Below are 27,476 nucleotides of genomic sequence, written 5' to 3' on the forward strand. Positions count from 1 at the left end.
GGCCTGGCAGGGTCCTCCCTGCGGCGGAGGCGACGGCGGCGGCGGCGGCGGCGGCAGCGGCAGCGGCAGTGGCGGGGCGCGCGTCTCTTCGCCATGTACACCTTCGTGGTGCGCGACGAGAACAGCAGCGTCTACGCCGAGGTGTCCCGGCTGCTGCTTGCCACCGGCCATTGGAAGAGGCTGAGGCGGGACAATCCCCGGTTTAACCTGATGTTGGGGGAGAGGAATCGGCTGCCTTTCGGGAGACTGGGTGAGCCTCGCCCCGCTTCCCGCCCCGGCTGCTCGGCCGCTCCTCCCACGGCTCGGGAGAGCGAGCGCTTTTGTTTTTAAGGTCATCCGTCTTCCGCTCCGCGTGCTTTCTCCGGCGCATCTCAGACGGACCCAGGAGGACCTAAGCCGTTGTTTTCGGGACTTTCCTTGCTGGAGTGGCCGTGTGGCTCCCGCTGCCGCCACTCCACCCCCACCCCCAGCCTGTCCCTGCAGCGTGGGGCGTCAGCTGTCGGCTTGGGGGCCGTGGGCCGGGGCCCAGGCAGGGTGGCGGGCCAGGCGCAGGGCGGGCTGCGGGCTGCGGGCTGCAGTCTTTAGGCTGCAGATTGGAGGCATCTCGCAGCCCTACTCCCCCGGGCTCGCGCCCCTCACCCCTGGCGTGGGAGTGGAGCGGGAGCTGTAGGTGCAGAAACCCTGAGGATTCTGCTACCCGATGCTTTTCGTGGGCGGGCAGAAGATTTTGACTTTTGGATTCCAAAAGCTTCAGAGGGGACCCTAGGCCAGGGGAGTCTGGGGTGATGTCTGAATGTACACCTTCCCTTGGCGTCACCCAAGAACATGTTTTCACAGTCCTGCGTGGAATGCAGGTTTGGCAGGAGACTGGGTTCTCCTCTCTGCTCTACTCTCCTTGAGGTAGCTACTCATTCACGTGGTTGAAGCAGGCGTGGCAGCACCTTATCCACATTGTGGCCTGTAGGAAGGGACAGGGGAGAAGACCGGAGAGTCCTTTGCAGATGACGTAATCCAGAACTTGTCAGATAGGTTCAACTCACCTCCCATAGATATGAGCATCTCCTCTTGCTCTCTTCTTTGCGTAGTCATCAAGGGAGGGGGGTACCTCTGGGGAGCCCATGTTCCTTACCCAAACTTGCCTGAGGTCGGGGCAGAAAGGGAGAGTTGAGATTGAGGAAGAGGTCTCTCTGCTCTAGAGGACAACCCGGAGAGTAGTGTTCTATGCCTGGGAGAGCAGAGGTTTTTAGAAATGGATATGGTCAGAGCTGGATGGCCCGTACTGGGAATCAGCCGATTGGAATTGACTGGCCCCGATGGGCTTCTTTGGAACTTTTGGGGGCCGTTTCGTGTGGCAATGTTTTTAGGCTTGACCACATTGAGGCATAACTCTTCTGAATTTTTCTTTTCTCTTTGGAATGGTGCTGGGGACAACTTTTCATTGTTACACGAGTTGATGATACAGAATGGTGACTCTGTTGAAGGGCTCATTGGAAACCCTAGAAATCTCAGAATACAGAGAAGGTGTCTAGAGATTCACTTTTGTTTAACTGTTTCCTCAGGAACCCCGGGGGAGGAAGGGTTGTTCCCCCAGAAGGAGAAGAAAAACTGCTTATAGTTAAGCAGAAGTTATTTCCTCCTTGGTTTATCCCCTTGCCTTTTCGACTGACTTTCCTCTTCCTAGTTGGCAGCGAATGGCTGGAAAAACCTGGGGTGGAATCCTGACATTAAAAACAGGCCCCTCCCCACCAAAAAGGCTCTGTCCAGAAAGAGGCAGCGCGTTTGGATTCCTGTGCAGTTTAAGACTAGGCTGAGAAGCAGAAACTTACAGGGTCTGATTCCTAAACAAGCATCTCAAATTCAGCAGATGATCGGCAAACATTTGTTTTTTGTGTGTTTTTCCTTTTTATCGGTACCGGGGATCAAACTCACGACTGCCTGCTTGCAAGGCAAGCGCTTATGCCGCTGAACTAAATCCCCAGCCCCCAAACATTTGGTTTTTATGGGAGAGAAAACTCCATCCTGAAGCCAAAATGCCCTCAAGGTTAGGAATATTTTACCTTTTGCTTAAAATGTGATGCATGAAAGCCAGGGAATAAGCTCCTAAAGGCCAGTCAAGGTCAGGAATGGCAGTGCCCTGGGTAGCTGACCAGAGGTAAATCAGGGCCTGCCTGCTGCAGGGAGATGGTGAAAGCCAAGTGAAGCTTGAAACTTTTGACTTGATGGTTTGTGGTTCTCACGTGACTGAGTCTCCCCCTCTGACATCAACTCAAAATCCCTTGGCTCGGTCTTTTTGCTACTGAAAATGCAGCACATCTTAAGATTTTAAACAAAAAGTTTGTTTGAAATAAAAATATAATTTCATGTCCTTGCTGCTCTGCTTGTCTATTTTATTTTATCACTGTATGCTGCTGGGAATTGAGCCTAGGACCTCGCATATGCTGAGCACATGCTTTACCGCACTGAGTGCACACGCAGCCCCTGCTCCAGTTTCATACAGAAGGGGTTGTGTAAGCAGAGCTGTTGCCAGTGAGGTTCCCTGAGGTATGGGGCACAGAAGAAAGTTCCCAAAACTTCTGACATTATAGACACGGCCTGTCCACTGCCTTCCTTTGTTACCCAGTGGCCTCTAAACTTGCAGAGTTAACTGTGCCCAAGACCAGCAGCATCACGGATCTGCTACCTTCTTTAGTGTCTGCTGAAAGCAAGTTGGGGATGTGGAAATAGGACTCAATTAAGGTAACCTCCTGTATAGAGATTGATAAGTCTGAATGTACCAAGAGACGAGAAGGTTCCAGGAGAGGTGAAACAGGAAATATCCCTGATCTACTCTGACAATAGTAAAAACAAATGAATGAACAGTTTTAAAAAAAAAATCTAGCACAAAACAAAAAGTGACAGCAATCCTCAGCAGACCTGCGATGTGGCTATGAAATCAGGCCCTGTGAGGGGGGTGAGAGTTGCGGGAAGGACCCTGAGAGAAAGCAGGCAGAGGACACACAATTTCTGACAACCAGCGCTTCTGAAGCTGAGCCGGGTCCCACACATCTGTTCTCTGTCTGCTGGTGGGTGCTGACATCTTCGCTCCCACCTGTCTGGTTCCCTTCTGAGCCTCCTCTTTCCTTGTAGGTCATGAGCCTGGGCTGCTGCAGCTGGTGAATTACTACAGGGGGGCTGACAAACTGTGTCGCAAAGCTTCTTTAGTGAAGTAAGTGTTAAGATCTCCTTGTTCAGTGTTTCACGTAAATGTTTTTAACGTTCACTGTGAAGCCCTTGTGCAAAACTGTGGGATTTTTTAAAGGGCAAAAATACTTTTACTGTTGTAAAAGGCAACATACCAGTGCTGAAGCTCCCCCTGAGCTGCTTGAATTGCAATTTAAGTGTTGGTGTGTTGTGCTTGGTGAAGACTTGGTCTCCTGTGTGACGCTCCCAATGAGAGTGTGACTCGGTGTTTCTTGCCCAAGTGACTTCTTGGGGGAAGAGTTCTCCAGGCAAACCCCACGGGAGGACAGGGCAGCAGGGCAGGGCAGGAGCCAAGCAGAGAGGTGACTCAGCTGCAGGCCATCCCAGAGAACTCCAGAGCGAATGGTATTCAGCATTGCCACATCCAGAAGCAAAGTACCTAGGCTTCTGTGCTCAAGTGTAATTAGCCATTGGCTATGGGAAAAGTGGGGCAGTGGGTTTCCAGGCATTTCTGGGTGGGAACTGGTCCTTGGTGAAGGCTGTGTGCGAGCCCTTGGCAGCCAACTCTCCCAGCTGCTTGGAAAGGATATCTGGGCAGGGTGTGGCGAGATTTGCATCATCACCCATCTCTGAGCAGTTGGGTTAGGGCCAGATATCACCAGGACCTATCATAAGGTGGGAGGAGACAGCATTATGCAGTGATTATTAGGATTTAGTCTCAGCTCTTCATCTCATTAGTCAGGACAAATCTCCTCATCTTGCTAAGTCTCGGTATCTTCCCCATAAGGCAGTGGTGGATTTTAAATAAGGTGTCACATAGGGCATGTGTGTAGCACAATGGCCTGCTGCGTAATACATATTTGACTTGTATTATGCCTTCATTTTCGTCTCTGTGAAATGGTGTTAATATCTACTGTAGGGTTGTGAGAATTAACTCCATTTGCCTGTCTCATCCTTCACAGTTATACAAGGGAAGGTTTTTCTCCTTACTGTGATCATGGTTGTCACTGCTGCTGTTGCTGTTATGTGACTAGGATACAGCATCTGCAGTTAGGCTGGTGGTGGGTCTTTGGGGTTCTTCCCTTGTGCTTAACAAACACGCATGTGTAGCTAAGCAGATCACTTTAGGTAGAAGACACTGGAAAATATGACTCCATGCAAAATGCTTATTTTCCCAGGAGTGTTTCTTTCTGAGCACTCCATAGCTACTAGATTGAGTACACACAGGAATATTTCCATCTCTCACAGACTTGCTGGCCCTGGTAACTTCCACACTCGTTCCATGGCTTCTCATGATTCAGCAGCAGCTCCTAACGTGAGGCTTCCTGAAGTCTGTTGCTTGCTTTTGTGTTTATATTTCTTTCCTTTTTTTCTTCTTGGTATCAGGAATCTAACTCACAACCTTGCGCCTCACCAGGCAGGCATTATGCCGCTGAGCTATATTCCTGGCCCTTATGTTTAAATTTCATTAGAATCAGGAGTAGAAGTGGGATATGAATGTTTATTCAGGTTATTCATTTAACATTTTTTATAAACTATTCAGTCTTTTCCATTTTTTTCCTCTAACGACAAAAGTAGGATTTTGCTTTTATAAATAGGAAGCAGAGGATGGTGTAAAACATAATGCTCTACATCTGTGCCTACTTAGCAGTGGAGTGAGTCCCACTGGAATCATGACCAGGTCTCAGCAGGGCCTGTAGTGTTGGACAGCTCCAGGCTGAATCCCAGTGCCCCCAGGGATTGGTGTGGTGACACTGCTTGTCCTTTGACCCTAGTGACACATGATCTGTGATGGCACCTTGTAACTGGTGACACGACTTATGCAAGCTGAGACTTGTCCTCCTCCTCCTCAGCTTCCTTCATTCTCCAAGTGTCCCATGAGGGGCTGGAGTCCTTAATGCTAGGGGACCACCATTCCCTTTGCCAGTGTATTACCTTCCCATGACAGCGTGGCTTGCAGGAGCTGAGAGAGGAGGAAATGTAATCTTCCTCATTTCCTAGGGCAGACCACCAGCTCAGAACAGTCAGCTGTGCTGTCCAAGACCACAGCCGTTCATGTCCAGCCGGGATAGTTTGAATCTGTGCCCGTGGGACTCAGGGACAGGGTGACTTTGCATCCCTCAGACAGCGTCCCAGAGCCTCAGTGTGGTTCTGTGCTGGCTCCCGTGCAGCCTGCCCCTTCCTCCTGCCCCTGCAGGGAGTTTCTGAAGTTCCTCAAGGTCCAAGGCCACAGTCTCAGAGCCTGGGGGCTTTTCTTCTCCTGGCAGGTTGGAGGCTTTCCGTTCTACTTCTGACCATTACTCATTTGTAGATTTGAATGAACCTCAGTTTACCATTGCTTTCTGAATGAGCCGATATGAAGATGAAAAACACACAGGAGGCCGTGAGGGCCTGGGCTTGGTTCTGGGCAGGAACTGAGGTCTTCCAGGTGGAGGTCAGCTTACAGACCAACGCTGTCCAACAAAAAGAGAATGCCAGCCACACAAGTTTTTTCAACTTCCTGATAAAATAATTGCTGAGAAACAACTACAGTTAGGTTAACAATCTATTTCATGTAACCATATAAATCCAAAATACTGGGCTAGGGGTGTAGCTTGGAGGCAGAGTACTTGTCTAGCTTGGGTAAGCACCTGAGTTTAATCCCCAGCACAATTGGGGGGAAAAAAAAAGAAACTAAGATACTGTCATTTTGACATACTATTAATATGAAAAGAGATATCCATAAAAATCTGATGCATATTTTGCATTTTTAGCACATCTTAATTCAGACAATAAGTTTTCACTGAAAATCCTCGGTCTGAATTTAGACTTCATAAAAATTTGTGATTGAAAAAGACTTATATCCTTAAGTTGTTCCAACATACCTTAAAGTTTTTCAGTAACTAACTTGAGTGCCAAGAAGTCATTTTCCTTTAATATTTATATATATGATGGCAAAACTTATTCATCTTTTCTTAGAACAATTGATTTGACTTTATAGAGCAAAAGCATATCAGTTGTGGAATTCTATCTATCTAAGTTAAGTAAATTCACCAATTCTTGGCCCAAAGGAGTATTACTGATACTGGATTCAAAGCAGTAGTGAGTATAATGAATGTAGTAAGTTTGTCAATATAAGTCTTCTCTGTATGTTTAGCTTGTTCATATGCAGTATATGGGCAAGATAAAGTAAATAACACTGCCAATTTTTATTTTTGATTGCTGAATTAAATACTGACTTACTGAGTGAAAACAATGATTTGGAAAGCATTCCTTTTCAAGAAAATCTGAGTAAGACTTAACAGTATGGTAAATCTTTGCAAAACTCTTTCACTTCACCATCAGTAAGTATTGGCAAAGAGCACGTATCATTAAAAGCATTGTCTTCTGTTCTTTTTACCCATTTCATGAACTGGTGAATCATTGTCACGCTTGCAAGTATATACTGAATCATTTAAACAACTATATTCTTGCTGCTTTTTATAGAGTCTGCTTCAGAAAACTGTGAAAATAAATGTTTTCAATATGTATCGTACAGTGCAAGGAAGCAAATGTTTCCAATATGTATCATGCAGTAGAAATGAAGTAAAAAAAGAAAATCTATTAAAATCCCGGTAAATCCATATTTTAACTCAGTATCATTAAGTCTTGACTGTCTTAACAGGAAGTAACGTTTTACAGGTAGATGAAATTCTTTGACAGATGAGAAATACTCAAAAATACCTGCACCGTGAATTTGACATTTTTTTAGACTGCGGTTTGACAATATTTTTTCATATAAGCATATTCAAAGTAGAAATTCAACAGTGTCTTCTATGTTGCAACTCATCTGAAGCTAGGGGAAAATATTTATTACTGTTCATATTTTGAATCAGTCTGATGTTAGATACAAAGAGTTTGTATTCTGTGACCCATTGTAGCTAAACTGGAGATTGTTAGTTTTTTGGGATTAAAAGTATCTTTTTAGTTCTTTGTTTTAAAATAATTTGTCAGGGACCAGGGGTTTAGCTCAGCAGCACTGCACCTGTTTGGCAAGCATGAAGTTGTGAGATTGATCCCCGGTTCCAGACATACATAAATAAGTAAATAAAATAATTTGTCTCACTATATTTTCAGTTAAAAGGTCATTAATAATTCAGAATAGTAAGATTCATGTTGATACACTGGCACATGCATGTAACATGTTTGGGTTATTTTCACCCCCTTCTTTTTTTTCTTCCCTACCCCTCCATACCTGTTTACATCTCTAAAAGTCTGCCCTCCTGTTTCTGATCCCTGGGGTAGGGGGAAATTCACAGTTGGGACTTGGGAGTTCACAGCTTGCATCCTGGCTGGTACTTGCTTGCTTTATGATCTGGGGGGAGTTTACTTCTTGGTGTCCTGGTTCCTCATTTATAAAATGGGGTTCTAGTACCTCCAGCTCTGGGGTCTGATTAAGAGCAGATATAGAGGAAAGCTTTTGTGTTTGCTCAGGGCCTTTCCCAGGGCCTAACTTGAACTTCATGCTGTTTCGTTGTTTTGGGAACAGGGGGTCTGTCTTATTAGGCACTCTGGTGCCTCCATCCCAATAGAAAAATTCCTTCTTTATACTATCACCAAAGCTGGGCTGAGATAAAAGCAAGAAATGAAGACTAAAAATACTCAGATTCTTAAGGATCCTTTCCTTCCCCAGAGAGTTGGGCCAAGGTAGTGTTCAGCTAGATACTGAAGTTCTTTCCAAGCCTTCTGCTTCATTTTTTAGTATGAGTCTGGCTCAGATGCAACATATTTGTTGCAAAGGGGTGGGCTGAGGATTGTCAAGTTGCTTCTTTGGACAGCTAAAGTTGTAGGCCTTAAGCACCTAACTTAGTGTGTTACAGATCTGTGTAGAGAAGCCAAGAGCAAATAGAGGGTTAAGGAAGAGACTGGGCTGTGTTTTATCTCCTGGAGAAGCTCACCTCTCTGAATCAAGTGATAGAACATAGAGCACTGAGAAAGGAGACTGACTCTCTGTCATCTACCAGGCTAATCAAGACAAGCCCGGAGCTGGCTGAGTCCTGTACCTGGTTCCCCGAGTCCTATGTCATATATCCAACTAACCTCAAGACCCCTGTGGCTCCAGTGCAGAATGGAATCCAGCCGCCTGTCCATAACTCAAGGACAGATGAAAGAGAATTCTTCCTGGCTTCTTATAACAGAAAGAAAGAGGACGGGGAAGGCAACATTTGGATTGCAAAGTCATCGGCTGGTGCCAAAGGTGAGTTGCTGTGGCTGTGGTCTTCTCTGTGCCCTGTAGGCTTCTGCTGGGCTTTGCTCAGTGGCACGTTAGATTTTAAGGACGTAGATGAGAGCTCTCTATCCTGTTTGGAATCACTGTGGGTAGAGACCCTGTGTAGATTTAAATGTTCCTCTATGTAGCAGTGCCTCTGCATGTTTGTCTCCACTCCAGGTCTTACCTTAAGCTCTGGGTCCAAGAGCACCTTCTCTGTCTGTAAGAGGCATCTCAAACCTAATGTCTGTTACACCACTATTCGCTGCCTCCCAACTTGGGCCACCCCAGCCTGCTTCTCTTTCATTCTTCCTGTTTAGCGTATGATCCCACCATTTACCCAAGCCCTGAAGACCCCAGCATCCTTGACAGCTGTTTACATTTGTGCCTAACGCCTTAACAAGTCTGGCTAGCGTTACCTTCAGAATACGTTCCGTTCTTGAATTCGACTCTTCTCTTGCTCTTTGTTTCTGCTCCCACTTTAAATCAGAGCCACCATTCTCCCTGGTCTGTATAATTACATAGTCTGCTCCCAGCCAGTTCTCCTCTCAGAGTAATGTCTTAAAAACATAAATCTGATCGCATTATCTCCTGCCTACAGCTCACCAGCTGGCTTCCTAATGCAATTAGAATAACTCCAGACTCCTGATGTAGCCTACCCACCGGGCGTCTCCTCGTATCCCTGATCTCATCTCCCTCTATTCTGGCCCTGCTCACTGTGCCTTCGCCACGGACTGACTGCTTGTGTCCCTCCAGGGCGCTGAATTCGTCTCTACCTGGAATGTGCTTATGTGGGCTCTCAGCACAGATGCTGCCTGGCAGGCGAAGGCTTTTGTAGTCTGAGCCTCTGTGTCATTGCTTTCTGCCCCCTCAGCCTGCTTTGTTTTTCCTTTCTGACTAATCTCTTCCCAGGTCTATATTACATATCTGGCCATCTCCCCGGTTGTACTGTAAGTTCCGTATGTGCCCAGACTTTCTTTCTTGTTTGTCTCTGTGTGCTGGTAGGCACTCAGTAACTATGTGTTGAGTGATTGCATAGAGGGGATGAAGTTTAGAATAGCCCTAAAATAGAGGCAGTGCCCAGTGTGATGAGCACATAAGTGGTCTCTCTCTATACTTACCATCATATACTCTTTTTAAAACTATTCTATTTTGAATTTACTTCTTTTATTGCCTTGGAAGACCATCTGGCCATTGGTCCTCATTTCTATCCGTTTCTACCAGCCATGAGACAGGAGGGCATCACCTGGGATCTCCTGAAAGTGGGAGAGTGGGACTCTTGCCACCAGCCAGGTACCTCGCCTACTTCTTTTTCCTCTCTTGTGACTTCTTCTTTCTTTCTTTCTTTCTTTCTTTTTTTTTTTTCAAAACAACCATTTAAGTAAAATAGTGTTTCACCACCAGATATCCTGACATAAAAGTAGTTACCATAGTGTCTCTTTCCTTGAAATCTTTGAGTATAACTGCGTATACTGTAGCATCAAACATATCAAGACAATGTAAAACCGTTCAAGAGAATGACAGTATTACAGGGTATTTAGAACCAACTAACAGAAAATGAACAGTGGTTTCTGTATAATTTCCTTGTCTATAAAAGTTTTTGTTTATATTATCACAGATAATAAAATCCAATAAGATACAACGTGTTATGACGGATGGAGACAGAAGAACAAAAACTTGATGGGACTTCAAAACAAGATGATATTAAATCAGCACTAGCTATTATGATGTCTTGTTTTCTCCAAAATAGCTGTTCCTACCATCCAACCTTCTCTGCCTCATTTCTGTTGAGCTCTTTTTCTGTCATTAGTTGTCAGTTTGTCTTCTTCATTTTGCTTTCTGCTCCATTCATTGTGGCCTCTCTGCCACTGTTTCTGGAATCTTGGTATTTTTCTTTTTTTAGAATGTCCTGCAGTATTCTCTGTAGAGTTGAATTGGTGGTTGCAAATTCCCCTAGTTCCTGTTTATCCTGGAAGCACCTTGTTTTTCCATCAATTTCCAGGGACAGTTGTGCAGGATATATCAATCTTGGCTGGAGGTTATTATCTTTCAAAGCCTGAATTATTTCCCCCCACACTCTTCATGATTTGATGGTTTGTGCCAAGAAGACTGCTGTAATTCTGATGGCTTTTAAGATCCTTGTAAGTGATCTGTTTCTTGTCTCTGATGGCTTTTAGTATTCTGTTCTTATATTGGATTACTGGAATTTTGATTATTATATGCCTGGGTGTTTTTCTGTTTGGGTTGTAGGTGGCTGGCGTCCTGTATGCCTCATACATCTGAGTATCTTTACCTTTTGCTAAATTAGGGAAATTCTCCTGGATTATTTCTGTGAATAGCTTTTGTAGTTCATTTGTTTGTGTCCTTACTTCTTCTTTTACATTCTTAATTCTTAAGTTATAGATCCTCTTATCATCTTCTAGCCTTTGTATCATTGCTGTTTGTTTTCTTGTTATTTTTAAGAAGTTTTTCATTTCATGCTCCCACATTACAAATCTGGCCTCCAGTTCAGATAATCTATCCTTAGTTTCTTTGAAGCTGTTATGCCAGCTTTCAATAAAATTTTTAGTTTCCTGGTAATCTCTTTGAACCTGCTTCACGTATTCTATGTTTTCTCTATTTTCTCCATCAAACAATTCTCCCCTTTTTTTCTGTTCTTCCATTCCACCATCTGTTTTTTCTTGGGTGGTGCTTAGTATTTCTCTAATTATTCTACTTATATCTTGCTTTATTTCGTTAAATACTTCACTTTTGAACTCGTCTATACCGCTTTGTGTCTATTGGTGCCGTGTCTGATATTGCATGTTTTCTGTCCTCATTCTCCTTTGCATTTACCTTTCCTGGATCAGAGTTCTCAGGATTGGGGACTGAGGACCCTTTCTTGTTGCTCCCTCTTCCCATATTTTTTGTTCCTTCCATACAAGCGTTACATAGGAGGCCCAGTTTCTTTCTTTGTCAGTTACAGTTTGTTTGAATTGTGCTGGCAAGGTGTTCCCGCCCACTGCAGTGTACTAGGCAGACACAGACCTGGGCAGCCTCTGCGTGCCTGCTCCTCCAGGTCAGTCAACCTATTGAAGGCTTCACTGCTAGGGTGCACCGCCAGGCGCTGGAGCTTGGTTTGGGCTAGCCTACTGGGTCTTAGTCCGTGACATCACCCAGGTCAGGGCTCCCTAACAATCCCGCTTGAGAGGGAATATGTTACTAAAGTCACTGCAGTGTCCTGTACCAGCTAGTCTGCCCGGTCCCAGAATGTCCTCTGTTGAAGCCTTCTAGTCTATGGAAGGGTCCCTGTTCCTCTAACTCACCGCAGGTTGATGCAGGGCTCCCCACCAGTCCCACTCTCAAGTCCGTTCACCAATTCCCGCGGTCAGAGGTTTCACCTCTCTGTCCCTGCTGTGCTGATTCAGACACAGCTGGGGCAGCAAGAAATTCAAATCGCGGCTTCCAGAAACGTGGGTTCCAGCTTCTGCATTGAGATTTTATCTGTTCCCGTTATAGCACCAGGATTGCATTTCCAGTTGGTTTCTCTAGTTTAGTTTGTTCCTGGGTCGACTCCTCACACTGCACCATTCCTGGATTATAAGCTGGCTTTCTCAGAGAGTCTCCATAGCTGCTGTTATCTATCCACCATGTTCTCCCAGAAGTCGATCTGACTTCTTCTTAAGTACTGTCCCCTACTTTGGTGCTGATGGTAAAGGGGGAATTGGAAGAAGTAATGGACATCTATGGCGTTCTGGATTCCACTTGTGGATTTGAGCTTGGGGTCAGCATGGCTTTTTTGAGGACCCTGGTCCCTGGACCCTCACCAAGACAAGGCACAGAAGGACCCTAAGCAAAGGGGAGACATAAATAGAGAAGAAAATCTGAAAAAGAATTGTTGCTTTAAGGGTTGAGGAGATAAGTGATGTCTATTAACTTTGCTTGGGAGCTATGAAATGAAGCCAGTAGGATGAGTGAATGGCTTTGGTTCTTGTTCCACAAATGCTTGGTATAATTTGGCTGAATCTTCAGATGACACCCAGTATCAGCTACAGGGTCCCAGCTCACCACCCATGTGTGACCCGAGCCACCTTTACCTCTCACCTGTCCTGCTTATTTACATGCAGCCTGGCAGACAGAAATCCTACTGATGCACAGCCAGTGCCATGTCACATCGGTGCCCAGCACCGTCTCCCTGTGCTAGGCCAGCGCCTGGCAAAGGCTTGGTGTGTGTGCTGAGTGGGTGTTGACTGATGAGTGAGTGTTGGGGATACAGGAACAAAAGAGACAGACCTGCTCGTGTGCCTCGTGGGCCCGCAGCCTAGTCAGAAAGAAGGCTGATACTGCTGCCTCTAGTTTCAGAAATGCTAAAAGTTCAAATGGGAGCTAGAGCAAGCTGATTAAAAAAGAAAGGGAAAGCTTTTTCAGGCTTCCCCTCCAAAATTCCCTCATAGTTTCTCCATGTTTAGAGAATGAGGATACGGATGAAAAAGCAAGATAAGAAAGGAGTTGACAGACTCAGGGACACATGCTACACCAGGAGCCGAAATGTGCTAAATAAATTTGGTTTTATCGGTCACTGTGCAGGAAGAAAATGAAAAGCACTAGTGACATTGCTGCTGTTTGTGGGACCCACACGCTTAGCGGTGTTTCCCAGCCCTTGGCAAAAGCAGTGCAGTGACACAGGTAGGAGAGTCGTAGAGGACCCGTGTCATTTGGCCCAGTGATCTCACTTCTGAAAATTTACTCCAAAGTAATGTATTTTTTTTTTTTTTGTCTTTTTCCTTTTTATCGGTACCGGGGATCGAACTCACAACTGCTTGCTTGCAAGGCAGGTGCTTATGCCACTGAGCTAAATCCCCAGCCCCATCCAAAGTAATATTTAAAACCAATGAGTGATCCACAGCATTGTGTTATCTGTAATAGCATAACGTCATTTAGAAACAATCCTGTTGTCCAGCAATCAGTAAAGAGATGTGTAACTTTTTTCTTAACTTCTGCAGCATAGAGTATTTTTTCAGCCATTAATGTAAGTTATGAAATTATTGAAAAAGGAAAAGTGACTTTCTCTCTTTATATATAATATGTTATATATAATATACATATTTTTGCTACCAGGAGTTGAATTCACGACCTTGTGCTTACCAGGCAAGCGATTGAGCCACTGAACTAAATCCCCAGCCCAAAAGTGACTGTATAAAGTGAAAAAAAAAATAGAAGAATATGCAGTGAGTTTGCTGAGACTGAAATAGGCTTTGCTAATATGAAAAGTTAAGAACAATTAGGTTAGGAACTAAGACTATGCTTAACGTTGTCATTTAATGTTATATGCTTAAATGATAAGGATTTTTTAAAGCTATAAAAATGTGTATCTCTTTATGTTTTTGCAACCTACTGGCATTAGGTATATTATTTTCCAAAAAGAAATAGTTTACATAAGAGGCATAAGGTTGGCGCAGAGGGGAGGGAAGGGGGTGAGGGATGTAGGGCGAGGCCTTGTAGGCAGTGGAGGTTGTTTCAGGACTTTAGGGGAGAAGGTGCTTTAGGGGGATCATTCTGGAGGTTGATGCAAGGTGGTGCAGAGGAAGAGAGATTAATTTCTGAATTTCAGAATTGGCAACTGGAAATAAAGAGTTACCAGAAAATCTGAGTGTGGTTCCTAGAGAGAATGAAACAAATTGAGTGATATACAAGAAAAAAGAAGGGGGCTAGGGATTTAGCTCAGTGGCATAAGCGCCGGCCTTGCAAGTGCACAGTCGTGAGTTCAATCCCCAGTGCCGGAAAAAGAAAAGAAAAAAGAAGGGAGGTTTTCAAACACAGCTTCTTGTTCAAGAACCTAATCAAGTGGTGAAACAAACTATGAGAAAGAAGGGGATTCTAAGGAAAGATGGATCCTTAAATTAACAAAAACGGAACTGAATTCAGTTGCACTGGAAGTATGAGACCTACTGTGAGACAAGCTGTGAGCCCAAAGCATGGATGAAAGGGCCTCAGAACTAAAATGTGAGCTCCACGTTGTGTTAACAATGACATGCTAATTAACCATTTACCACTCCAACTATTTAAATACACGGTGGCCAAAAAGTGCATATTTTTTCATTGAATTTTATAAGATAACAGGAAATATAAAGATGACAATCTTATCAAATTTTTTCAGTGCAAGAATTGACTAGCTGAAGTGACTCCTGCCCAAGCAATGCTCGAGATAGTATATAAATAGCATGATAGTACCCTGAGTGATGTTTGGAGTAAACTATTAAGTGGTTAAAACAGTGGCATTGACAGGCACCCCAGAGAAAGTAAGAGGCTTAGGTATAAACTTAACAAAACATATAGAAGCTCTGAATGCTGAAATTTACAAAATGATCATGAAAGAGGTCAAAGAACACCTTTTAAAAAATGGATAGATATACCATATTCATGGATCGCAGAACTCAAAAGTGTGGAGGTGTTGGCTCACCCCATAACGGTCTGTAGGTTTAACATAATTCCAACCAAGATCACAACAGCACTGAATTTAAAACATATGTCTACACAAAGACTTGTCTGTGAATTGTCACAGCATTATTACTAAGAGCCAGACAACAGTGCAAACAACTCAGGTGTCCAAATAATGAATTAATAAAAGGGTGAGAAATACTACCATAAAAAGGAGTAAAGTACCAGTACATGCTGGGACATGAATGAACTTTGAAAAATGTGCTAGCGAAATTAGCCAAACACAATGGCCGAGTACTTTTATGTTGTGGTTTATATGAAACCACAAGAGAAGAGGCAGTGCTTAGAGACAGAAAGTAGGTTAGTGTTTGGCAGAGACTGGCGTGAACAGGGCATGGAGGGTGATCAGTTATGGGTACAGAGCTCTCTGGAGTGGGTGATGATAAATCAGATTGAATCAGTGGTTGCAGAATTCAGGAGCATGCATCAAACCATTGCTTATGTGTGCTAAAAGGGCGGACTTTATGGTGTGTTACATCTCAGGCAAGTGGACTTGGTTCCACTTATTTGACATTATTGGGAACTTTGAATATATCTAAATTTTTGTTACAATGTTGCAGAGAACATATTTGCTTTTATTCCCTAAATCTCCCTATAAAGGATACAGTGTTAGAAATGGACTCACTGATTATAGGCAATTTAGTCTTTATTATAGTCAGTGATGGGTAGGGCAGCATTTAAAGTGCTTGGACTCTTCAAATGCCAGTGCAAGTAAAATGTGGTCACAACTCGCTGAGCTAGGGCTCCTACATGGAGGAAGTTGGATACTTTGGGTGCAATTGGAGAGAGAAGAGGGAGAGAGAGAGCAATTGCAGGCCAGGGAAGGGGAAAGAAAAGTGAGCAGGTCAGTGAGAACCTCCTGTGGGGGTCTGGTTTAGTTTGGTTTTGGTTTTGTGCAGTCTGTGTTTCCTTCCTGGCTTTACAGACAGCTTTTCCTTGTGAGACGAGGTAGACCACTTCTGTTTTGTTTTTGCTCTGTTAGGCGAAGGCATCCTCATCTCCTCAGAGGCAGCAGAGCTTCTGGATTTCATAGACAACCAGGGCCAGGTGCATGTGATCCAGAAATACCTTGAGCGCCCTCTGCTTCTGGAGCCTGGGCACCGCAAGTTTGACATCCGGTAACACTGCCCTGTCCGCGGCTTTTGCCTTTGTTCATCTGAAAAGAGCATGATAAGCGGGGTATGCATGTGAAAGAAGTATCTGCCAGTTTTACCAGTTACCGAAATTGAATGGAGCTGAGTGGCACGGAGCTTTTTGTACCCAACTTCCTGTTTTTATTTCACTCTTCTTTCTAAGAAATTTTCCAAAAAGATTATTTATCCTCTTTATGCATATGTGTGTATACACACACACACACACACACACACACACACACGCACACGCACATGCACATGTATGAAAATAAAATGCGGTTAAATGGCTTTTATGAAAATAACTCGTGACTCCACAGCGAAGAGCACACAGGTATTGAACTTACTCCTGGAAGGAGCTGAGAGCTGCACATAGAACATACACAAATAAATTCCAGGGCAGCAGGTTGCGTGACCCTGCCAGATAATCCGCACACTGCTTTATTACTTGTGTCCCACTTTTGATGAATTTTATAAACCTACCTCAGATTTTTGGATTTTAAAGTTTCTGAGCCAAACGCCTGCTATGGAAGAAGAGGTTGTGGGGTGCTTTTTGCATTTAACCAGCCCTCTTCCCTGCTTGCCTTTGGCCCTGCTGCTGTCTCACTGGGAATCGCTGTCCCCTTGATCTCATTCAGAATGACTTGATGTCACTCTAAGACTTCCTGCTTCTTGAACAGCAGCCCTGTGTCAGATGGCTTAAAGATGTACGGTCTTCCTCTCCAGATATGAAAGCATAAACATGGCCAGTGGGGGTTTTACAGATTAACCTCAAGACCCATCCAGTCTCTTCCAAATACCAGGGGTATTTTTGGTTTTTTGATACCAGGAATCAAATTCATAACCTTGTGCTTGCGAGGCAGGCACTGTGCTGCTGAGCTATATCCTTAGCCAGTGCTGTTTGTTTGTTTGTTTGTTTTTAATGGATTTAAGTCTCCTTGTTATATATGATGAAATGTTCTGTTTGCTTCTTTATAGTGATAATCCACAATTTTGGCTAACTGAGAGTTTGCCACATGTAATTTTAGAATCTACCTTCTTCCTCTGCTTACGTTACCTCCCTACTCCAAAATGTATTCAAAATGGAGAGATGGGGAGAAAAAGAGAGAGAGAGAGACTATAGCAATCTGAGTACAACAGTGTTTTTATTGAATTGCAGAAGCTGGGTCTTGGTGGACCATCAGTATAATATCTACCTCTATAGAGAGGGTGTTCTCCGAACTGCTTCAGAACCATATCACGTGGATAATTTCCAAGACAAGACCTGCCATTTGACCAATCACTGCATCCAAAAGGAGTACTCAAAGAACTATGGGAAGTATGAGGAAGGGAATGAAATGTTCTTCGAGGAGTTCAATCGGTACCTGATGAGTGCTTTGAACATCACCCTGGAAACTAGTATCTTACAACAAATCAAGCATATAATAAGGTAACTAAATTGTCCCCTTTCTGTTTTATGTGTTTCTTCTTGAAAGCCCTTTGTTTATGCTTGTCAAGGAATTGTTCCACTTAAATTGTCTGATTTCTGGGTGAAAGTTATTTTAGTATCTGTAGGATATGTGATAAAATCACTTCTTTCATTTCTGATATCAAAGTTTATATTTTCCTTCTGTTTTTCTTGGGTAAAGTGGTTAGAGAGTCATTGATTCTTTAAATATGTTTTAAAAGTCAGCTTTTGGCTTCATTGATTTTTCAGCTTCCCTGAATGCTAGGATTACAGGCATATGCCACCACCCCTGCTGAGAATAAAATGCACAGTGTACAGTTTAGTGAGTGTGCATTATACATGCACTTAGTTGACTATGATGCAACTCAAGATATAAAACATTTACAGCTGTGTGGGTGGCAGTACATGCCAGTAATTCCAGAAATCTGAGAGGCTGAGGGAAGGGAATCGCAAGTTCCAGCCCAGCCTGCACAGCTTCGCAAATTAGTGAAACCCTGCTTCAAAATAAAAAACGGTGGGCCGGGGATGTGTCTCAATGACAGAGCACCTGCCTGGCAAGCGTGAGGTCCTAAGTTCAATTCCTGGTACCAAAAAAATTAATTAATCAGTTAATTAATAAAATTAAAAATGCTATGGCTACAGCTCAATGTAAAGGCCCTGTACCACCAAAAAATTGTTTACAGGATCCTGAAGACTCCTTTGAACTCCCTCAACACATGTGTTTCCTGCCAGAGAGCTACTCTTTGACCGTTATCAGTACAGACTCCTCTTTGCCTGTTTTTAAACCTGATGGGAATGGAATTATGCGCTAGCCCCTCTTTTACGTTCAGCCTTTCTGGACGTTGTGTGTGACGTTCGTTCATCACACTCCAGGAGCAGTAGTTCGTCCTGTGTGGCTGTGTAATACTCCGTCCTGCGAACATTCCAGACTTTATCTCTTCTATCCTTAATGAACATCTGGGTTTTACTCCTGATAGCTTAGCTCTGTAATCTGTATGGCACTATTGTATGTCAGATGTTATGTTGTTCTACAAGGATAGGTCATTGGCCCAAGACTGTTTGTGCAGGAGACTGTCCCTGCCATGGCACTGTGGAGACCCTTGTTATTAACCAAGCAATGGGGACTCTGTTCCTGGGACCCCATGCCTTCCATTCGTCTGTGCATCCATGGTATCACTGGCACTGAGTCACAGTGACTCAGACTTATTCTCCGGTGTGTTCTTACGTGGAGTCCAGTAGCATCACTCAGGCTTGGAGTCCTTTCTCCAGGACTGTTGATGGCCCAGAGTGGCACCGGCTGAGTGGTTTAGGTGACGGGTCTGCAGGCAGCACACCTCCCCCTGCCCTCAGTGTGTCGGTAAGATTGCTGCTTTGGGGCTCCCAGCACTCAGCTTCTCTTGTCCAGCCAGCCTCTCCCTGGCTCCCCGCTCCAGCCCAAAAGATGCTCTCTGTGAGGTCGCTGAAGAGGAAAACAGTCCTCTACGCTGAATTGTTTATCTTGCATTTCCAACAGATAGAACATAGTAGTTAGTGTTTTTCCTTTATGTGTCAGAGTGTACTGCTGCTTTCATTTGTTCTGCCTTTCTTTTCTTGGTTTCTCTCTTTCTCTTAAACTTTTCTTAATTATATTATATTAATTATATTAAAGGTTTCCTGCCTCCTCTTCCTTTTTTCTTTTTGGTGTTTTGAGACAGGCTGTCTCATTTTAATTCAGGCTGGCCTTAAACTTACTCTGTATCCCAGGCTGGCCTTGAACTCACAGCGATCCTCCTGCCTCAGCTTCCCAAGTACTGGGATTGAGGTGTGCAGCACTGTGCCTGGTTGTTTTCTGATTTTTGAGACAATGTCTCACTCTGTAGTCCAGGACAGCCTCCAACCTGTTGTGTAGCCCAAGGGGGCCTTAAACTCACAATCCTCCTGCCTCCCCTCCTGAGTGCTAAGAGTGCTGAGATTATAGGTATGTGCCGCCATTCTTGGCTTAAAGGACATTTTAATTAAACTATATTTATTCTCTTAAATTAATTAAATATATTTATTCTCAGGCAGTGTGGAGATAGGCTGCTGTGTTTTTGTGGTTTGGGGCAGGAGCAATATGGAGGACTGAACCCAGGGGCTTCACACTGAGCTACAACCCCAGTACTTTTTATTTTCCTATTTTTTATTTTGAGACAGGGTCTCTCTAAGCTGCTAAATTGTCAAGCAGATCTTGAACTCCTGAGGTCAGATGATTTTCCTGCCTAAGCCTTCCAAATTGCTAGGATTACAAGCACTATGTTTTAAACAGAGTGTGTGGTGGGAATGGTAATACATCTCTATAATCTCTGCTACTTGGCAGGCTGAGGCAGGAGGATCACAAGTTTGAGGCCAGCCTAGGCAGTTTAGGAAGACTCTAACGCAAAACCAAAGCAAACAAACAGCGCCAGGATGTAGTCAGTAGGTCTGTTAATGCTCGCTGGGCTCAGTCCCTAGTATGGGAGGGGAGAATGTGTTCCTTGCCCATATGATTTATAGACAAATGGGAGAAATTTTGATTCTCTGTCTAAGACCTTTTAAAAAGGTTTAAACATCTATATAATGTGTTTTTTGCAGAGAAATTAAGAGGCAAAAATTACCTGTAAAGATACATCTTTGACTTAGTCCTGTGGGAGCTGGTTTGGGAGTGGGTTTCCTGTATCTTTTTCCTTCTAAATCCAATCCACAGCTGTATAGAGGGGCAGGTTCCTCGGGTAGTCTGAGGCATCAAAACACCTTCAGTAAGATAAATATTTTGCCCAACATTTGGTGTAGGGAAAAATCAGAGAAATTCACTAAATAGAAATAGCTTGTGTTCTGGGATATTTGTAGTAGATAACAGTTATTTGTTGCTCATATATAATAGATTTGTAATTAGTATCATTAATAGCCAATTCATGAAATATGCTTTTTTGGTGGGAGGGAACTGGGACTTGAACTCAGGACCTCGTGCTTGCTGGGCAGGTACTATGCCTCAGAGCTATAGTTCTGGTCTGCTTTTTTGTAAGAGAAACGTTTATGAAATACTCCTTGGTGCCAGAAGTTGTGTATGTTCCTTACGTAAGTATCTCAGTGAATACCGTCAACACTTGGAGTGGCCATTTGGAGTTCGGGCTCCTCTACAGCCTGCAAAGCCTCACTCCTGTCCACAGATGGAGCTCAGTGTCCTCAGAGAGACACTCACCCAGGATTTCTCAATTAACCCCATAAAGCAAAGCGTTATGACTGGAATTTCAGCTTAATTTACACCCCAAGTCTGGAGTTATTTCCTGAATGCTGGCAGCTTGTGCTTCCAGATGGTCCCCGATACAGATTTAAGCCTTAAAGGGTTCTACAAGAGATGTGACAGTAGCCTTTCCTGCGTGGGGTTAACTGAGAAATCCTGGGCCAGTGTCTCTCTGAAGACCCTGTGAACTGTCTAGCAGCGAGGCTTTGAGGGCTGTAGAGGAGCCCTAGCCTTCAACTGATGAGGTGAGCCAGAACCAGATCTGGGGCATGAATTGAGTTAGAAAGTCATGGGTCCATTGTATTTCAGCATTTGATTTGAGTATGCTGAGCTCTTAAATTTTTAATTAGTACTAACTTGGCGGTAGAGCTAGAGCTAGTGAAAGACACTAACAGGACCAGCGTTCTTTGTCATAGAGAAATGACAGCAGCCCGGGCTTCCTCTGTTCAGACGACTCTGAATCTGTAGAGGCCCCAGAGACTCCATGCCATGCTCTCCAGGGCCTGGGACAGGGACAGCAGCTTTTGCCTGGGAGAACTGAGTGGTTGCATGTATTTCTAACAAGCTGCTTGATAGGTAGCATTCTGGTGATACGTTTTTCTTTAAAAAAGAATTCCGTTGCAACCCATTTTTATACACACTGGATGGCAAAGCTCCCGAGCACAGCACTTGCGCTCTGTTCGGCTCTGCCGCATCTCAGCAGGCTGTCGCCCTGTGCCCCATAGGAGCTGCCTCCTGAGCGTGGAGCCGGCCATCAGCACCAGGCACCTCCCGTACCAGAGCTTCCAGCTCTTTGGCTTCGACTTCATGGTGGACGAGGAGCTGAAGGTCTGGCTCATTGAGGTCAACGGCGCCCCAGCTTGTGCTCAGTAAGTCCAAACCAGATGCCATTGTGTCCAACAAGGGGAAGGAGGGGGAGTGCTTGGCGGGGCCCCTGGCTGTCCTGAGAGCTCAACTGGGTCATCTTCTGTCCCAGGTCCCCATGTGGTGATTGGGCATTCAGGAGGATGGCAGGTGCCAAGCGAGTGTCAAACAAAACTAGGGGCCGCCAGAGAGACAGACCCTTTTGTGTCCAGCTGAGCAAGCAGGATCCTAAGTGGGAGAGACAGTCACGTGGGGGCAGAAGGTGGGCTGGACAGTGAGGCTGGCACTGTGATGTGAGGAGAGAGGGTCAGGTCCCAAGGGGAGTAGGGAGAGTACTCAGTGGGGTGCAGCATCCGGGGACCTAGCTCTGTGCCGTGTGCTGGGCAAGTCCAGGTGATGCCCCCAGGAACAGAATCTGTGCTCGGAGGCCCAGTTCTCCTGCCTCAGTGCTGGCTCGCATTGGGGCCCTACAGACTCTGGCCCACCTATGGGCCTGACTCCTGCTTCGTCCCATGCCAGCGATGAAGGATGACCATGCAGAGAGGAGGGTGGGGAATAGTACCTCCTCCCCAGATCACCAGCTCTGACAGCTTTCCCCCTACTAGTGCCTCCGAGCTCCTGCAGGATCTCCCCTCTCCTCCTGAAGGGTTCTGCAGGAGCCAGTCATGCGGAGCCCAGCCCAGGCCTCCAGTGATAGAGGCACATGACTGCACAGCTGCCTTGAGCCCCCTTTGGACTCTGTGTCCCCGCTCCACATAGCCGCTCAGTGTCTGCTGTATTCCCTTTCCTCAGAACCTGATGAATACAGTGGGGATAGAGGACAGATAAAGACCAGTGTCCCCAAGGATCCCCCTTAAGGAGGAGATAGACACTGCCCCATTCATTACATTATGAATCACACTGTACTTCAACCTCTGCAAGAGAAGAGGAAACATCTGTCTGTGAGGCTCATGATTTTCTGTGCAGAGGCCCCCGAGGTGGGAGGGAGTCAGGAGCTCACGCTGAGGGGGCTCTGGAGGCTCTAAGCCGCTCTGAGAGGCTGCAGGCCGATGGGGTCATGCTGTCTCACTCTCCTACTGAAGGAGGTAACTTTCAAATGCCTCTTTACTTGTTTCCTAAAGGAGGAAAAGGAAAGGGCTTTGGTAGGGACAGCAAAATAAGGGCACATGTTGACAGCTTCTGGCTCTTGGTGACTGACTGAATCCCAAGCTCAGTAATTACCCTCTTTCCCCGTGGACCTCCGGGGCCCTGTGGCTCCTTCAGAAGTGAGAGGTTGACCATGCTAAGCTACTGAAATGGAACTCGATTTGTGTAGACAGAGGTGCAGGGACTAGGAGCTGGGGAGGAGAGAGGAAAGAACAGACCATAGTGGGTGCTTGGTTCAAGCCACCAGGAGTCCAGATGAGTCCAAAGTGAGTTGTGTGGGTCGGCACATCCAGCCCAGAGAGTCATCTCGGGTTAGTTTCCTGTTTGGTCCACACATCTCTGGCTTTTGCCTGGGTTAGAGTCATTCCACAGGGCCTGCTCCAGGGAGCCCTAAGGGACAGGTATGAGGGAGAGGTCCCAGAGTTCTCAGAAGTAACCAGAAAGGTTTTCTTTTTGGTTTGCCCACCTCGGTGGCCCCCTTGCCTGTGCAGGAAGTCCATACTCTGGGCCCATCACCACGGGGCCTGACGTTGTCTACGTTACACTTGCAGCTGTCGCTTTCCTGGGTCCCCTGAGTCCCTGCTCCTTGGTGCATGCCACTTCTCCATTCACGTGGCCCTCTTCTCCCTTCCCCCACGTGCACACGCCTGCGCACACACGCAGTCCTGCCCATCCTGCCCGTCTCCCTCCCTGGCTCTCCCTTTCTCTCTCCTTTCTTCTCTCCCCGCTTCTTTTTCCTTCTTCCCCTTTGCTATGCTGCCATCCTTTTCCTGTCTGGCTTCTCCTTATCTTCTGGACCCAGCTTAGCTATTGATCCTATGGAACCTTCCCAGCGTCCTCTCGACCAGACCACGTTGGTTCTTTCCCTGGCCTGTGCGCGCCCCTCTCTGCACCCTCACACACGGGCGAGTGGCTCTCGTATGCTATTAAGACTGCCTGTCACCCCTGCAAGCTGCAGCAGGGTTTGTCTGGTTTGGCCTTTCATAAATCTGTGAGAAAAATCTTTATCTACATGCAGTGTTTCATGCAGTACATCTACAAACCATGGAAACCAGGTTTATGAACGTGATCATGAGATGGAATTTCTGGGGCTGATTTTAGTTTAAAACAACTTTTAATTTTTTTTTTCCTTGCACTTCGATGAATTCCTTTAATGACATATTTAAAAACACATTTCAGGAAGCTCTATGCAGAACTGTGCCAGGGCATCGTGGACTTAGCCATATCCAGTGTCTTCCCGCCACCAGATGTGGAGCAGCAGCCGCAGCTGGCTGCTTTCATCAAGCTGTGACCGACGGGGCCCTGCGAGCTGCCTTGGGAAATGCACGAGGTCCTGCTTCACAGTGAGGCGAAATGACAGGACTGCTCCTTATCGAGCCCAGATGGGAAAGAGCGGCAACTTGAACAGCGGGACACAGAGAGCAGGAGAAGAGGAAGCAACTTCCAGGGCTGGCTGCCCAGGGAGCTGCCCTGGGGAGCTCTCAGCAGTGCTGTTGCAGTGTAGGAAACTGAGGCACGTGTCTCTGAGTGGGGAGCAGAGCGCTCATCCATGGGGCGAAGGCAGGGATTTGGTTCTTGTGCGTTTTCACCCTTGGGAGGTCTCTGTGCTTTGGTGGCCCTGGGGCTCACAGCCTGACCTCCCCAGGTGTGGCAAGCTGTAGGACGGCTGCTCCGTCTCTCCACCCACCCGCTGCAGCCTTAGTGCCTTAGCTCTGTGCCCAGCTGCAGCCTGGCTTTCTGGGACACGAAGTGGATCTTAGAGCACTTTGGAGGCCGCCCATGTGTCCCCTGCTCATCCCCGCCAGGACACTCTGCCTCCTAAACTCTGGACAAGCATGCACCAAGTCCTTAGTGTTGTGCCATGTGTCAGCCTCGCCGTGAAGGCTGCTGTCCTCGTCACCTTTCTGGTGGTGTGGGGTCAACTCCTGACAGGGGTTCTCCAGATAAGGCCCAGACAGTGCCCATGCTGTCTCTCCATCTGCTCTCTGCATGTTTTAGAAGTAAAGCGACAAGTCTGCCACACTTAGAAGCCTCAAATAAGCATGAGAGAGGAAAAACCATACAGATCTTGCTCTACTTCATGGGTTGGATGTATGTATGTGTGTGTGTGGGGGTGTCTTTGAAATATGATTATCAATTATTTTTGTTTTAATCAGAATGCTAACTGAAAGTCTTCAAAGTTTCCTTTCCTTCAATTTTTTAAAATGTATATACTCCTGAGGGTCAGGAAGGTGGAATTCCATGCCCCATGTCCTCCCCAGATGGCCCTGGCCAGGCATGGTCGGCTTCCCCTCTGGGTCTCCTTGTACTCCAGGCACCTTGCACTCCAGGGACAGGTTCCATTCCAGGAAGGATTCTGAGTCTGCCTTTGCCTAGTGGCATCAGGAAGGAGGCTCTCTGAGTAAGAGTGGTCCTGCCTAGATGGTTTCAGAGCTCCACGCAGCTTCTTGTGAGTCTCAACAAAAGTATGCAACAAAGATGTGGTTTCTAAGTTCGGAATCAGCTGATATTTTGATCCACATCAAGGCCACATCACTAGCAGTGGAGAGATGTTTTTTTTGTCATAAGTGTGAACTGAGTATTTAGGGTTAGGCTTTTCTTTTTGAGACAAGGTCTTGCTATGCAGTTCAGGCTAGCCTTGAACTCACTTATGTAGCCCAGGGTGGTCTCAAATTCACTGCAATCCTGTCTCAGCCTCCCAAGGGCTGAGATTGCAGGTGAGCCCCACCATGCTTGGCTAGGCTATTCTTAGAGTGTCTTGGAAATCACATCAGCAGACACAGGAGCCTATACTCCTCCCTAGGACGTGGTCCTATGTGCTTGGCAGGTATATGTTTCTGCTTGGTGGGTTCTGCAGTCAGGTGAGACTTCTACAAAAGAGAGAGAAAAACATTGCTCCTCAGATAGCATGAGATGTGGAAGCTTCTGATGAAAAGGGGAAAATATTAGAAATTATGAGACAGTGACAGGTGACTGGACATGAAGGTGTTACAGTGAAGTGACAAAGCTCCCAACTGGGTTGGTGCTCACAGGAATTAGGAATTATGTAAAGTCCCACTGGTTACCTGAAATATGAGGAATGCAGTTTACATGCAGGGCAAAATGAGAGTCAGTACTAAGTCAGTCCTGAAGGCCCGCGCAGCCGATGGGTTAGCATGTGGGACTCAGGATGGAGTGAGAGGTGGTACCCTCACGGCGAGACACACACCCGTTTAGGAAGTAAGGGTTCTGGGTTCTTGGCAAGTCTAGGTGGGCTGGAGATGGAGAAAGCCTAGAGGTTTCTGTGTGCTTTTGGACCCAAATCACAGGAACATTTCAGAGTTTTCCAGCTCATACAGTGAGAGAGCTCAGAATTCAGGTGTTAGAAAGTCTGTGGATCCTGATAAATTTTCCGCAAACCTGAATCTGTTGCATATCTGTGAGGAAAGCGTGACTTTTAAGAAAAGTGACAGTTCCTTCCTTACACTGAGCATGCGCACTTGTAAAGCATATTTATAATGCATTTATTTCCAGTCAGGAAGTCTGGCTCAGAACTGTCCCATACCCTTCCATGGTGCCCTTGGCACAGTTGGTTGTGCCTGACCCTCCAGCGTCACAGGAATGGTCTGTGTAAGCACTACCCATCGCTGGGAGGAGAGGTTATTTATTGGAGATGTTGATTCCAGTCCTGGCTGTTATTTGAATGCACAGTGTCAGAGGAGCCCCCTTACCTCTCTGTGCCTTAGTTTCTTATCTCATGGAAGAGATTGTTGCCTGAGCAGGGACTACCTCAAGGGCTTTGTGGCGAGGACAGATGACAGTAGGAAAACTCAAGAGCCTTGAGTGCCACACCGACTACATGCCTCAAGCATCTGTGAACCTTTTAAAACAAAATATTGGTGCCTACACCTCCACTCTCTTTCCAGCCCCGGGCAGTTAAACCAGAGCCACAGGCAGCAGCAGTGTCTTGAGATGCCTTGAATTACTGCTTAGAGAGGAAGAAAAATGCATTATTACCTTGGAAGAATCATTTAAGGCTTAAGACTTTAAAAAAAAAAAAAAAACTTTTTTTTTTAATGGCATTTCTTTAAGAACACCCAGTGTCAATATCTGTATTCCTGGTACAAAAGCCAGTGTTGTCTGAGCGGGTTCTCCATTTGCTTCTCCTCACAGTGTTGGGAAACTCCTATCTGCTTAACATAAAGTTTATGAAGCCTTGACTGCAAATATAAACAGACATGGATGTATAAATCCACTAAAAACGTGTTAAAGTTTTAATTAGTTATGAGAGAAAAGCCCTTTCCCTCACACCAAACCCCTACAGTCATTACAGACCACATTTTACCAAGAACATTTGGCGTTTGTGTGACGGGGCAGAGCAGGTGTCAGCATCTGTCCCAGCTCTGAGAGTGCTGGGGACATGCTGGGATCCATAGAACCAGCCAGGGTCTGTAGAGCCTCAGAGCATTTGCACGAGCAGTCTCAGTTGTACCCACAGAGGGTGGAGCCAGTCCTGTTGGGGTGGCAGAGGGGTTGCTACTGACGACAAGGTGCCATAGCTGGTCTCAGGTTGCATGTGGGTACTGGAGAGAACATTTGGCAATATACATGTTTCAGATGCTGGACACAGAATCTGTACCTACGAAGAAGTCATTTCTGAAATAAGGCAATTTTGTGAATGTTTAAAAATGCCCAGAGCATTAAAGTAATGATACTTCAAGTATTTTTGCCCCCTTTGGCTCTGTTATCTTACTGTAGATGTGGACCGTCCTACTGGTTATTTAAATC

At 45.7% G+C, this 27,476-nt stretch overlaps 1 protein-coding gene across 3 annotated transcripts; it reads left to right on the top strand.

Moving 5' to 3' along the window:
• Ttl (tubulin tyrosine ligase) lies at positions 1-27,411 on the top strand. Of its 3 annotated transcripts, none has more exons than XM_013147380.3 (8): positions 1-250; positions 3,127-3,205; positions 8,163-8,395; positions 9,590-9,700; positions 15,867-16,002; positions 17,174-17,443; positions 21,425-21,568; positions 23,889-27,411. In XM_013147380.3, the coding sequence occupies exons 1-8, from the start codon at positions 94-96 to the stop codon at positions 23,998-24,000; spliced, it is 1,242 nt and encodes a 413-aa protein (XP_013002834.2). In that variant the 5' UTR covers positions 1-93; the 3' UTR covers positions 24,001-27,411. The 3 variants fall into 3 exon arrangements, with proteins under 3 accessions (XP_013002834.2, XP_013002835.1, XP_003465109.1); XM_013147381.3 differs by having other exon boundaries at positions 9,632-9,700; XM_003465061.5 differs by lacking the exon at positions 9,590-9,700 and having other exon boundaries at positions 4-250.
• The last annotated feature ends 65 nt before the right edge of the window (positions 27,412-27,476 follow it).

This window comes from Cavia porcellus, unplaced genomic scaffold (genome assembly GCF_034190915.1).
Source record: "Cavia porcellus strain 051 isolate PalLab524CR breed Dunkin Hartley unplaced genomic scaffold, mCavPor4.1 scaffold_18, whole genome shotgun sequence".
Lineage (NCBI taxonomy): Eukaryota > Metazoa > Chordata > Mammalia > Rodentia > Caviidae > Cavia > Cavia porcellus.

What these genes read in the sequence shown, in the direction of transcription:
- Ttl (XM_013147380.3), top strand. Translation starts at nt 94, where the DNA reads ATGTACACCTTCGTGGTGCGCGACGAGAACAGCAGCGTCTACGCCGAG. An exon ending in GCTGCCTTTCGGGAGACTGG is followed by an intron (nt 251 to 3,126) that starts GTGAGCCTCGCC and finishes CTTTCCTTGTAG; the next exon opens with GTCATGAGCCTGGGCTGCTG. An exon ending in GGCGCCCCAGCTTGTGCTCA is followed by an intron (nt 21,569 to 23,888) that starts GTAAGTCCAAAC and finishes AACACATTTCAG; the next exon opens with GAAGCTCTATGCAGAACTGT.